General features: G+C 40.7%; 1 protein-coding gene across 3 annotated transcripts in view; it reads right to left on the minus strand.

Moving 5' to 3' along the window:
• Tpk1 (thiamin pyrophosphokinase 1) overlaps nucleotides 1-10,009 on the minus strand; it is a 321,220-nt gene extending 311,211 nt beyond the window's left edge. For 2 of the 3 annotated variants that reach the window (XM_059257666.1, XM_059257664.1), the window contains exons 1-2: nucleotides 9,895-10,009; nucleotides 9,514-9,571 (exon numbers count right to left, since the gene is read on the minus strand). In XM_059257666.1, coding sequence (XP_059113649.1) covers nucleotides 9,514-9,556 — 43 coding nt within the window. In that variant the 5' untranslated portion in view covers nucleotides 9,557-9,571; nucleotides 9,895-10,009. Of the gene's footprint in view, nucleotides 1-9,513; nucleotides 9,791-9,894 lie in introns of those variants that run through there. The other variant, XM_059257665.1, reaches the window with a different exon arrangement.
• Nucleotides 10,010-14,729: the final 4,720 nt, after the last annotated feature.

Below are 14,729 nucleotides of genomic sequence, written 5' to 3' on the forward strand. Positions count from 1 at the left end.
CCCAGGTGTGAAGATGACCCTGAGAGGCACCTGGAAACACTGTGGACTGACCAGCTCACCTTCCCACGCCTCACCCCAGTTTCTGCCAGCCTTATTAAAAAGGCCCGAGAACAGCAGCCTGATGGTACCCATTTTCTAGGACCCACTCCTTCCATACAGGAGCTGTTTTCTGCTCACACCTATAATCCCTTCATAAAACTCCTTTCTAAACTCACCCTCCCACTGCCCCAAATTTCATTCATTGAGGTGACAAGACAAAGGACCTGGAAGCCACTGCTCTGGAGTGGCTCAGATGGTCATTGATTTTGTGTGACAGCTTTGCTCTCTGAGATATGCACTCTTGAGACAAGAAAACTTCCATTGTACTCAAGGACCACCCTTTGCCTGATTTCAAAAGCAAGTGACTATTTCAGTGCAAACAACAAAGCCCTATTGACACAAAGCAACACATGAACACAGCACCCAGGTTTCAGCCCCCATCTATCTCTAACAACACCTTTATTCAGGACTGACCTTGGAGAAGGAATATTCTTTTCATTGTCTGTGAAGGTAATTACAAAGTTATGAGGCTATTCATTGATCAATGAAAAAAGAAGTCAGGATTAACCCTTGAAACTTCAAAGTCCAGTTTGTCTTTAAGATTTTTCTAGCTAGACCCTGACAATGAAATAATACAATGCTTAGCTGTAGCTTTGGCAAGAGGCTTATCTACCATTTGTGATAAATTATATTACAAATTAAATCCATATCAAGTATGTTCAATAAAAATTTAGCATCTAAACTAAGATGTGACAGAAATGTAAACTACTTCCTGAAGCTTGAAAATTTAGAACAAGAAATGTAAACCCTAACAGCTATAACTTTTATACTGATTATAAGTTATAGCAACATTTTAGAGATACTGGTTTAAATAAACTAAAAAATTACCCCCTTTGAAGAGGTAACTGGGAAAATTTTAATTACATACAAAATGATGTTTGTTACCTTAAACCATCTGCTGTAGGCTGAATCTTTTGAGTGTTTTAGGTTGAGACTTATTTGTCCTCCAAAGACCCATAATTTGAGAGATTGGTCACCAGAAACTCCTGGGTGATGGGAACCTTTGGGAGGCAGGGCCTGGGAAAGGACATTAGGTCACCGGATATGGGTGGGGGAGTCTTTAAAGGAGGTGTTGCTTCCCAGAAACCACAAAGTGCTCCTTACCATCAAGGGCTGTTTGCTGCCTCCAGAGGCCCATAGCAACAATACCAGGAGCCTTGGACTGAAACCAAGGCCAAAGTAAAGTCTTTCTTGCTTTCTTTTTGCTCACGATAATCAAATTCTCTGCCTCGGATGAGCATGTTCCCACCTTTCCCTCCTTTAAGTTTCTCAGGTATTTTGCTGCAGTGACAGGAAGTGGCTAGCTCATAGAAAGGCTTGCCAATTCTTTCCTTTCCCTGAAGCACTGAACAGAGCAAGACCCATGTCATAAGAGAGATTTTTTGGCCAGACTTCGGTCAGGATCTGAACTTTCTCATAGGCCCCTTGTACACTTCCTTTAAACATGAAGTACCTAAGCCCTGTCTTCAGTATCCTAAGCTTCTCACCCTCTACCATCCCAAAATGATGTCTGTGTATCCTGGCCTGTCTTTAGCAAGAATCCTTCTGTTTTAAGCAAAACTCCCCAACACCTGATGTTTCCACTTGAAAATGTTCCATCCGTTGATTGCCAACCCTGCTCCTTGGCTAGCACATCGCATTAACCATACTAAATACACAGTTGAGTCTAATCTCTCACAAACACTGTCAGATTTGACTGCAGGGGTTCCTGTATTCACCTCAATGGTCCTGGATGGACTCTCCCTTGCTGTGTTTTAATAAGTACTACTGAATGATGTTTCTTTAGCAGTGGAAAATCAGGAAGTGTTGAATGAACAAACAGAACTGTGTAGATACACATATAGCACCTAAGAAAGACATACATACAAAATGACTTTGTACATACCAGCTATATCCTACGGCAGTGACATTAAAAACTTCCTTATTTGGTCATCAGACTACAGGAGACCCTCCAACTAACAATAGGGTTATGTCCTAATAAAATTATCATAAACTGAAAATATCCTAAGTCAAAAGCATATTTAACAAACCTAAGCACTAAATATATCAGCTCAGCAATGGCATGCATTGCAGAATGCCAGATATGTAACTTTGCTTTCCATGGCTGACTGGGAACTGAAGTTGACAATGGTTGGTCCTATCACAAGAGCACCATGCAGACCACTAGCCATAAATCAAAACTGAAACTCAAATCACGGCTGAATTCTTAACAATCAATACTTCAGAATGTGATGATATTAGAAGGTAAAGTAAAATGAGCTCATATGGGTTAATATTATTTGAAAATGGCTGGTATTTTCATAAAAATTTGAGATTGTGCCAATTATGTGTACACATAGGAACTTAATATCAACTGCAAGACAAAGAGGGAGACTTACAGAAGAAGCCAAATCAAATCAAGATGCCTTATCTTGGACTTAAGGCATTCACAATGGTGGGAAAATAAAGTTCTGATGTTTTAGAAAAGATGTTTTTCTATTTTTTCAATTGTGTGTATGTATGCATGTCTATGAGAAACAAATCTGGTCCTCAGCAAAAGCAGTCCATGTGTTTAACCACTATCCCATCTCTTTGGCCTCTCAAAATTTGTTCTTAAAGAAACCAAATGTGGCCAGTGAAGGCTGCCCAAGTCACTTAGTATACTGTTACAAAATATTGAAGATGCTCTAATAATGGAGTGGAATTTTTGTCTTTTTACTCAAGTTATAGTCAGCTACAGGAACAGCAGAGTTCAGATGCTCAAGAGCCATGTGTGGCTAGTGACTGCTGTACTATAAAGCACAGTTTAGAGACCAAACAAAACCAGAAAGGTATAACAACTGCCCCAAGTCAGTTGGGTAGTGTGACCAAGAAACAGTTTCTACTGACTGACACATATTTAATCAATACAAATTCACAGGAATCAAATCTACTCTCACATGTCAAACCTTCCTCTAGTTTCCTGAGTAGGTTAAGGAAGGATCATACATATGAACATCATCACTCAAGTTCTTGAAAAGTGAGTGCTGCTACAAAACACAGAAGGGAGGTATGTGACTGGGGTGTGTTTACCATTCATAGGGGTCAGAATTTCAAGACAGATGATCCAGGTATTCTCAAATACCCATTAGTAACTGGCAAATGTTGGAATTTACCTCAGGTTTTATGATATACTATTTAAACTCGATCAGGTGTTTTCAACAGACACAAATATAAGAAATATCATTAATACTACATTGAACAAAATATTTCAAGTCATTACAACTTAATTGAAAAGTATGCTGGTTCATAATTACTAATCTCATTCATATACAGTAACTAAGTTCAACATGCATGAACGCACAGGAGTGACACAAAGAGCAGTTCCGTCAGACTTCCCTAGAACTCTATCATCTAACTGGACCAAACACTTTTATTTAAATAAATAGCAATGTCACTTGAGAACTGATCAGAAAAATGAATGTTAGAGATTATCAGGGTCTAATAATTAGTATGTTGCTTATTTAGTACAAACTTCTAACAAGAGAACTTCGTTTGAAGAGACCCCTCCTTAAATTGACTTTAAAATATCTTACATTTGCCCAGGGACTTAATGTTTAGACTTATTCTTACTTTATGTAGATAAGGAAACTAAGGCTCATAGAAATTAAATGACACAGGTATGTCACATAACTAAGATGGGGACATCGAAAGCTCAAAGCTGGGCCACCTTTGATTTCCACAAATTCTCCACAGGCATTGCCTTGTAGAAGCATTAGAACTATGCTGAGCATACAATGGCATGTAAACGTTAGTTATTACAAAAGTCTGTAATATAATTATGCTGACTGGATCAAATGTGCATTAATAATACTTAAAATGGTAATTAAGTTTAGAACAAACCTCAATAATGGTAATTCAATTTAGAAGAAATAACTCCCAAGGGCATCATGCTCAAAGGAATCTTTTCTAAACTTAAAAGTCTATAATCTTTTTGCAAAGAAATGCAAAATGATCAATAAATGGCTTGTCGGCATAAAATTTATTTATGAAGATCAAATTATGTGTAGAAACTAAAACGGAATTTTTGACTCAGAAGTTATATTTCTAAAGTGAGTTGTATGACATCAAATTGCTGTATGTTTTATTCCATAAGATCTCTTTAAGGCTGATGTAAAAGCTTTATTTGAAATGTCAACAATGTGAATTAAAATTAAAAATGTGAAGAACAAGCATGGCAAATTCAAAAACACTGGGTGAAATGCACAGGTGGTCCTCACTGGAAGAAAGCAACTGGAAAAACTCATTCTAGAAAAGCAGCAATTTAAATGTGGGCAGCATTGCATACTATGGAATATGGTGAGTGGAACATATTATGGAATATGGTGAGTGGAACAGTCATAAATTGAATAAAGCAACTTATATCACATTCCTGCTTCTGTTTTAAAAGAGCTTAAATGTATGATTATACATAGTAAATATCGGGGAGAATGTAAATATAAATGCACAGATTAAATGTACACATATATACACTGGCAACAGTGGCAGCCTCTGAGGGGTTACAGTGTGGTTCTGTTTTGTGCAGTGTTGGAGATGAAACTCAGGGCCATATCCATACCAAAGTACTCTACCACTGAGATACACACCCAGCTCATTTTGTTAATGTTTTCTAATGTTACATAGTGAGTACGAAAGTTTGAAGACGACATACCACCGTAATGAAATGTTTGGTCCATAACGTGGAACTACTGCAGGGGGTACAAACCTTTAAGATCTGAGGCACTCATATAAATAGGATGTACCCTCATAGGAGACTGAAGGACCCTAGTCTCTCCTTCTGTCCCCTGACGGAGATAAAACTGCTTCCTCCCACAGGGGGCCTTACCATAAAGGGACCACTATCTTCAACCTTTACTAGAGGCTAAATCTATAGCACACTATTTATTCTTGGACTTTGACAATCCAAAATTGAAAGCTAAATAAACTATCTTTATAACTCATTTGTGCCAAATACTTCATTAGTAGCAAAAAGCTATTATGCCATACATTGTAAAATATATTTTAAACTCTTTTTTTAAGCTCTTGTGGGCTTGTTGAAGTTGTTTATCTGTTGGGGGTAACATGATTTACTTAAGCTTTAGGGTATTCTAAAGACTATTTTTTATGGAATATCCCAGATGAGGAATGCACAAAAACCTTTACATGTTTTCTACCTCCTTCCCTGAAACAGTTCTTTTATCTTCCACTTCCTGATTTTACTCATCTCTCAACCATTCTCAAACTCCCTCAATGTCCTCCAGCATCATCAGATCTCTTCTCACAGCTGCCATTTTAGGTGAGTACTCTCCTGTGTGGATGCAGCACTAGCCCTCCCTTGCAATGTACCTCTGGTTTCCTGGTGCCACTCACAAACAAAACCCATGCCCACTTGGAGATGCAGATACAGTCTGCTCAACCATGAGTTCTTTGCCTACTCCTGCCTTCCCTAATCCCCCTCTCTGGAGACCCTGTGTTTCATACACAAGCACTGCATCTTACTAGAATCCATCTAACTTTCGTCCTAACATCTCACTACACAGTGCACTCCCGGACAGAAAGCAGAGTCTTCCACTTTTGTATGGCCCACAGCTCCCAGTAACAAGAGAAAAGCACTAGTTAGCTCATCGTTTCTCCTGACCTTGGAAATGTACAAATACCTTTCACCCAGCAATTTCAGTTCTAAGAATTTATCCAACTGATACATGTGCATAAATTTTCAAAACCATTGTTATCAAAGTACCAACTATAGAAAGGAACCATACAAACTACAAATAATATGACTCTTAAGAAAAGATCAATTTGAATGTATATTGCTAATCAGAAAAACACAGGACATGGTCTGGAGACGTAGCTCAGTTGGTATGGTACTTTTCCAACATGCAAAGCCCTAGATTGGATCCCCAAACCCACAGAGAATCAGGTGTGATGGTGATAAGCATCTGTAATCTCTACAGGAGGAGCTAAGAGGACCAGAAGCTCAGAGGCATTCTCACCTATGAAGCAAGCTGGAGGGCAGCCTGGAATACAAATGACAAAAAGGAGTGAAAGAGGGAGGGAGGGAGGGAGGGAGGGAGGGAGGGAGGGAAGGAGGGAGAGTAAGAGGGAGAGGAGAGAAAAATAACTTAGGATATTTCTCTATATGATCCACAACAAAGAAGTTAGTGAAAAACTGGCAGAAAGAAAGTATAAAATTATTTTCTAAGTTTAGTTATTTAAACATTCAAGCCCACAATTCAGAAGAACACATAAAGTTGTTTGTTTTTAGTGAGAAGATGGAGCACAGGCCACATGCATGCAAAGCACATATTTTACTACTGAGCTGAGTCCTCAGTTATCAGCTAACTTTTTAGAATGATCATCTCTGCTAAGTAGAAAGGGGGCTGTTTACTTAGGAACATTTCTATTTTGTTCAGAAAGAGAATGAACAAGGAACTCATACAATATTTAAAGTATATATATATATAATTTTTTTAACTCACTGTTCTAACATGCCATCTATAAAACAATTTATAATATATATTTTGTTTGAAATGAGTAGTAACAGTTATTTCCACAAGACTACAGTAAAATATTAGCAGTTTGAGGAAGGCTTTATTTGCTTGATTTAAAAAAAAAAATCCCTTCAATAAAAAAATAAGCTCTAATACTTCTTAAATTATTATAAAGGATTATAAAGGACTAGGCACTGCACTGGTCTCATAGTAACCACTCAACTTTACTACATCTTACATGAATATAAAGTCAACAGAAACACGCCTAGGAACTCTGTTTCACCACCAAAGCTAAAAACAAGACAGGAATCAACAGAGGAAGAAATTCTGAGAACCACCACAGGAGCACTGGATTCTGGTCCCTGAGGTTTTGGACCTGACATGGTACACCACAGTATTACAAACCTTGCTCCAGTGTAAACTTAGAAATGTTCTAGATTAAAGAGCCAAGGCTTCTCCGCTGAGTATGTCATAAAACTGAAGGCAACACTGCACATTACTGTACATTACTGTGACTATCTCAGCACTGACCATGAACTCCCACTGCCGTCGCTTCTCTCAAACTCTGCCACTGAATCTACGAGCTCCTAGCCATTGAGTCAAACTGCTCTGTGTATTAGCTTATAGTCCCAATAGCTCCATGATGTTATCTCTGCTCTCCAGACAAAGAAACCGAATAAGATCTCAGAACCACTAAGCAGCAAGCCTAAAATTTAAATCTGGAGATTTGAATTCTTCAGTGTCATCTTACAGCACTCACCCCTCTCTGCACTTCTTTCAAGACAGAAAACATTAGCAATCTTCGGACAGTAACATTCTAACATTTTAGTAGGAGATCTGAAGGTCAACAAATCCACCAGGATCAAATGTTTATTTCTGGGAATGCTGTTGGTTCTGCCATTATTAGATAATTAGAAACTGTGAGATTTAATTTGCAAGATGTTGTGATGCTTTATGTCTGGAAAACTGTTTGCAGTAATAAACAGGAAACATAAGCAAGTTTTAAAAAATGTGTTTTAATTCTCATTCTACCACTCTTTTCTGCTGTGGAACAATCCTCTTTTACACTAAGAATATGTATTACTCTCACTGGTTAATAAAAAGCTGACAGGTCAGTAGCTGGGCAGGAAGTTAGGCAGGAAACCAAACTGAGAATAGGAAGGAGGGCAGAGTCAGGGGAGATGCCAGCCAGCTGCCAAGTAAACAGGATGTGTAGAAAATGAGGTAACAGCCGGGCGGTGGTGGCGCACGCCTTTAATCCCAGCACTCAGGAGGCAGAGCCAGGCGGATCTCTGAGAGTTCGAGGCCAGCCTGGACTACCAAGTGAGTCCCAGGAAAGGCGCAAAGCTACACAGAGAAACCCTGTCTCGAAAAACCAAAAAAAAAAAAAAAAAAGAAAGAAAATGAGGTAACAATCCATTATGGGTTAATTTAAGTGTCAGAGTTAGCCAGTAACAAGCCTGAGCTATTGGCCAAGCATTTATAATTCATATCAGCCTCTGAGTTGGTTATTTGGTCAGGGGTGGTCAGGACAGGAAACATCCATTTACACTTTTTCTCTACCTATATAAGGTAAAAAGGCACCAATGAAGCACTAGAGACAAGAGTACATAGGCGAGTGACATGGTAGCCCTCTTAGTATGTGCAGATAGACTCCTTCATGTTCGCACAATTGTGAGATTCACATAGTCTTAGAAACCATCTCAGCCCTTAGGGGATGCATGACTATACATGAAGAACTGAGCATAATGAATGACTAAGACTAAAGAGTTAATGTCACCTACTGTAGCCTTCGGATTTTCCTATCAGTACTCCCAGGATGTATTAGTGGTAAGTACAAACCAAATTCAAACCTCTCAGAACAAGACCCGGAATTTACATGCTTATAAAAACTAAAGGCAAACACTGAAAAATGATGCTTCTTCTGAAACTGATACTAACAATGAACCCAAAATTCCACACAGTGTGAACACAATAAACACTAATGGTAAACATGGGCTAGAGAGGCGATTCAGTCAGGATAGCAGGAAGTGAACCCAGTCTCAGAACCCACATAAAAGTACATGGGATAGTGGTTAGCACTTAATCCTTGCTCTATGGAGGTGGCCACAGGAAGACACCTGGGGACCCTATCCAACTGGTAGCCAGCCAGCCTACCCTAATCAATGACTTCCAGGCCAGTGAGAGATCCAAAATCAAAAGCACCTGAGGAATGACACTCAAGGTGGACATCTTGTCTCCATACGCACACATACCTACACACACATACATAGACACAGAAACTAATTTGAAAGTTAAATACATCTAGCCTTAATGTATCACGGTAGTCAATTTAAAAAATAAATGCTACTAATAAAACTTATTCCACATATAACCATGTGGAGTTCAATCATTTCAAAGTTTTAGAAATAAAAATCCTTGGGGCTGGGCATATAGTTTACTGATAAAGTATTTGTCTAGTGTGCTCAAGGCCCTGCGTTTGATCTCCAGCACACACACAAAAACTTATAAGAAAAATTAAAATCCTTAGTGTTAAACCTTTCAGACTTTGATATAACCATTTACTAATCTGTTGCTAAGTTCAGGTACTTTCAGGTGGTTAGAAAGCGTCCCTCATGTTCCCAGTGTCACTGTTGGAGATGTGTTCAGTGTTAGATGTTTATTTACTCTTGGAACTTCCGGCAGAGGACACAAACTGTATCAACTCCCTGAGTCCTCACAAAGGTTCTACAGGGCCAAGACTAATATTTATGTTCACTTTTCAAACAGGGAAACAGAGACACAAGTGTGGTTGGGTGACTTGCCGACAGGAAAGAGAAAAACGGAGATAGGGGTTAAGATGCAGACAGCAGCCCTTCAGGGTTGGGGATGCTGTCCCTCTGCGGGCCTCGTGCTGACACTGTAAGCATGGTAAGGAATACAGTACCCGTGGGTAGCAGGGGCTCCAGCGGGGTAAAGGCATGCTCCATAGCGAGTTATGGGTTCTGCATGGAAAAGAAAAGAAGTTCCAGGTTAAACTTTCCCAAATCCAATTCTGCGAAAGGAGCAAGCACGGAGGAGAGCAGCTTGCACTTTGGCCCGGGGCACAGCGGGAGGCCGGGAAGATGCAGCTGTGAGCGGGGAAAAGTCCGGGGAAGAGGCAGGAGGACCAGGACCGAGCTCCCCGCCCCCGCTCCCGCCGCCGCCTCAGTTTCCTAGACGCGCTAGCCTCCATCCGGGCACTGGCGGCGAGGGGCGGCCTCCCTTCCTCCTTCCCTCCCTCCCGCGCCCCCGCCCCGCCGGCCCGCGCGGGCAGCCGCGCACTTACACAATGGCGGGTGGAGCCACGAGCGACGCGAGCGCGGGCTGCGGGAGTGACGGATCGGCCGCTCGGCGCTCGGCTGTGGGGGCTGGGGCGCACAGCGCGTTCGCGGGAGGAGGGCTCGTGCGCGCGCGCGCGGAGAGACACGCCCCTTCCGGAGGGGCCCGGGGCGGTCGCCCGCGAGTCTCCTAGCGGCCGCGGAGGGTGAGCCCAGCCTGCTGCCCTCAGGTCCCTACACCGCAGAGAATTCCTGTCATCCTTCACAACTGTCACACCCTGTCCTCTGGGTCCACCTTCTTTTTCATCTCCTGCTTCGTGCGCTTTTCGGAAACAATCTTTGGAAACATTCCAATGGGAACCCTTAAAAATGAGTCACTGCTTCGAAAGAATGCAGCCTTTTTTTTTTTTTTTTTTTTTTTTAATATAAGCAAAGCCAAAGGGTCAAAGTCTCCGTGGCCACCACCAACCACTCCTAGGCCCGCAGACAGGACTCAGAATTTCTGCCAGCCCTTATGGTGGTCTCCTGTTGGCCCAGACATTACAGAGATTGATCCTTGCTTGGGCAAGGTAATCATCTTCCACTAAAGTTAACCCAAAGTGATGCGCCTCAATGTGGCTTTACCCCTGACAGATATCAAAAGCACACATTTAAAGAGCCCTTAAGACTACTAAAACACAAACTGCAGATTTGTAGAGAAGATTGTGTTTACGTGTAACACAGGATTGCTACAATACAAAAGGAACTTTAAAAAACAAAAAAACAGCCAGAGGCAAACCAGTGAAATGATAACCCAGATGTATTACTAATAATAATAGTGCAGCAAAATAAAGCAATAAGAGACAAATTTAACAAACAGATGAAATTTATCTGTCATCTTATAAAGGATATTAGTAACAATTTACAATTATTAAGCAGTTACCTTTCAGTTACTGTAAAGGGCTTTTGTGTTTTGTTTACTATAAAATGGCTGCTGTAAAAGAACAAGAAAGCATTAAATGCTGACCATTGTTTACTCTTGAATCTTCATAATCTAACCCAACTGCTAGTAAAGAATAATCAGTATCTGTTGAAAATTCATACTGGAATTTTTTCAACACTCTTGAATGCCACCTCTCTAGCTCTTAGAACTGAACCATCCATCTACCTCAGAACAATTCTCCTTAACCTTTAATCAACTATAATTAATTCCAACACACTTATGTATGTGTGTGCGTGAAATGAATTCATACTAGGAGGAAAACAAAAATTGTAGTATACCATATCAGATATTCTTAAAACAACAAACCAAGGCCATAGTCCTTCGTGGAATAATGTTACTAACAGTAAATTTCACAAATATGAATGGTAGAATAATTCCAGTTGTACTTTTAAATTGTTGTGCCCAGATTGTGACCCCCAGAGAGACCACCAAAGACGAGCATGCCAGAATGCAAAAGCAAGGTTTAATTCTGAATATCCAAAAGCAATACAAACCTAGGCAGGGACTTCATCCAATACATCCAACACAGTGAAGGCTGGAGGAAGTGCCCGCCTGTCTGCAAGCTCAGTTTTTAAAGGAAAAATCAAAAGGTTACATCATTTAGGGGAGCTAGTACGGGTACAATTCTGATTGGCTCGCTTCTAGGGGCTTTCTAGAAATCATGGCTTAATCTTACTTCTAAGGGAGTGGTTGCCCGCCACCATTTCTCATTGGCTGCCCTCAGGTGGGGGCATTTTTATGGTCAGTTACCCTGGAAACCAGGGAGAGGACATTCCATAGTCCAGCAGGCATTACCTCGTGACTACCTTGTGACTCTGTACTTTTACACTTCCTGGTTTCTGGAATCTGAACTGACTTGTTTCAGCAACTAATGGCCTATTCCTAAAAGGAGAAATCTTAGGCCTTAATTTTAGGGTGAAAGCATTTTGGTCTTATTTCTAAGATGGCTCATTTTGGTCTCACAGCAATTATGAATGCTAATTCAATAAACATAAGAGTGCAGTGTGTTTGATAGAGTGTTTTTCATTCTTTTTGGATATATGCCCAGCAATGGGATTACTGGACCATATGGTAGTTTATCTTCGGTTTATTTAAGGAACTGCCATTGTGTTTTCCACAGGTCTATGCTAACTTAAATTTCCGTCAACCATGCTTAAGAGTTTTCCTTTCTCTACATGTCCCCCCTTTCTGGCCCCACTTTCTACCTATCCCTGTCACAGTCCCTCTTCTCCATCTCCCCATCTCTACCATTGATAGACCCCAGACCCAGGGTACTACCTTCTCGGGTGGGTGCCCCAAGAACCCAGACTCCGGTCCAGTTGATGCAAACAGCAAGAGGTTTATTGATGCGGCTGTACAGTCGGGCTCCTCTTGTTCTGAGAGCAAGAGTCGCGCCTACTGCAGCCACATGGGTACTTTTAAAGGAAAACCCACAAAAGCCATAAGATTACAATTCCCATACAATTTCGTTTTGATTGATTTATGTCTAGAGGCTAATTTCACAAGATCATGGCCTGATCACAGGGTGGGTACAATCATGTCCACATGCACATTCTTCCTAAAACCTCAAGGGGGGGAGGGGTAATCAGGGCGGGAGTGGAGTTTACACAAAGGTTACAGTGGTCCTTTCTGGAACACTTGAAATTATCCCAGTCACAGTTGAGCGCATCTCTTAACAGAAATCTCTTTACATTGTTACATTGTGGCAGGGGTGGTTGAGTAATGGCTGAGTCAGTTTGCCCTTGGAACTAGCTTTTTTCTTTTCTTTTCGTTCCTCATTCTTTTGGGGCTTGAGGAGTGTGAGCCTGAAGGGTTAGGGTCTTTCACCATCTTGATATCCTGTTGTGGTTTTAGTTCATCTCCCTGAAGATTTATGATGTTGGGCATTATTCCTTTTACTTTTTGGCCATTCATGCATCCTCTCTTGAGACATAACTGTTCAAGCCATTGTCCCATTTTTAATTTGGATTATTTGTTGTCATAGTTGTTTCAAAAAAAAACTGACTTGAGTCCCTTATATGTTCTAAATGTTAGTCCCTTATACAACAAATGATTTAACATCCCACCTCCAGCTCTGTGGCTGTCACTTTAGGATGTTGATTTTTTTTTCCTTACTGTATCAAAACATGCTTAGCTCAGTAAAGACCCAACATTTACTTTTGCTTTTATTACTTATGCTTTCTGGATCATGCCCCCCTCCCTTCAAAAAACTTTGTTTAGACCAATGTCCAAATGTTTTTCTTATGTTGTCTTCTGGGATTTTCACGTCTTACATATGTCTTGATCCATTTTCATTCACTTTTATACACAGTAGAAAATAGATGTCTATTTTTTTCCTTTGCATATAGATATCCAGAACCTTTCATAAAAGGAGTGTACTTTTTCCAGGGTGTGATTTTACTGCCTTTATTGTCATCAATTGGCTGTAAAAACATGGATTTAAACTCTGAGTTCTCTTTTCTACTAGTTTGTGCTTCTGGTTTTAACATGCTGTGTTGTTTTTGTTTTTGTTCTTTGTTGGTGGTGTTGGTTTTTTTTTTCTTTTTTTTTCCCCCTGAGACAGGGTTTTCCTATGTAACAGTCCTAGTTGTCCTGGAACTCACTTTGTAGACCAGGCTGGCCTCGAACTCACAGAGGTCTGCCTGCCTCTGTCTCTCAAGTGCTGGGATTACAGGCCTATGCCGCCACCAGCTGTTTTAAGTTGCTATTTTGATTAATGTCACTTTCTAGTATGTTTTGAAAACAGATATTGTGATACCTAAAGCTTTGTTTAGAATACTTTAGCTATTTGGGATCTTTCATGGTTCAAAACATTTTCTTTCTGTGAAAAGTATTGATATTTTGACAGAGTCTATTAAATATACAGATAAGTTGGCATAATGTGTGTTAGATTATTTAAAGAGCTGTACAGAGAGGGAACATGGAAATAAATAGAGGCTTGGTCTGACCTTAGGTGGGACTGTGTTTATTCATGACAAGGGGGCACTTTTATCACACACATGTACAGAAGATGGGACGTGGCCCCTTATAGAGGTAGGAATGACTTCCAGAGTCCACAAGGACACTGAGAAATGTAGATTATCAGCAGGAAGTTATCATCTCGTTCTCTGAGAGGCTGTAAAAAAATGCAAGACAGGGGTGTTATAACTGTTTTCTGCTGAGGAGGGTCTTTGTTGGATGGGGTAGTTCTGGCTCCATTGAAAAGAGCGTCCTCTGGTCCTCTAGCCAGGGAAGAGTCTTAACTTGATCAGCTAAGATGGGTTAGACAATTGCCATCCTGTATTCTTGAAGGGACTTGTAAAACAATTATTAGGTGGTTGTAAGCAGATGGCTTGTTTACAGAGTAAAACTGAGAGATATTCTGGAAGGTTGAGGGATAGGAAGGAACAGAGGCAGGAGAAGCAGAGTGAGCCAGTGAGAGGAAGTGGGCATAGAGTTGATTCAGGGTGACAGTGACTGGTCCCATTGCCAGGGAACTACAGAGCATCAAAGGACAGGAAGAGGAGAAAATACAGAACTAATGTAAAGAACTGTGTCTGGCCAGGGGTAAAAGGGTTGAAGGTCCCTTTCACATAGAGTTTCTCCACATCTAAAAGGGCTTTTTACAGATGTATTAGGAACCAATGGAGCTGTTGTAGGGTGAGAGCTATTGAAAAAGCTTATGTGGAACATTTTGTTTGCGTAGAGGGTGAAGTTCAACAAGTAAAACGTTTAAAAGACATGGTAAAACTATAAGAATAAGGACAATGAGGAAAGGAACGATCTAGGGGAAGAGCCAGGGTGGGAGTAGGTGGGGAGGAGAACCAGAAGCCCATACATAGGAGGATGCTTCTTTGAATTTTTTCTGGTACCTGTTTCAAG

The sequence above is a fragment of the Peromyscus eremicus genome, chromosome 3 (assembly GCF_949786415.1).
Source record: "Peromyscus eremicus chromosome 3, PerEre_H2_v1, whole genome shotgun sequence".
Taxonomy (NCBI): Eukaryota; Metazoa; Chordata; class Mammalia; order Rodentia; family Cricetidae; genus Peromyscus; species Peromyscus eremicus.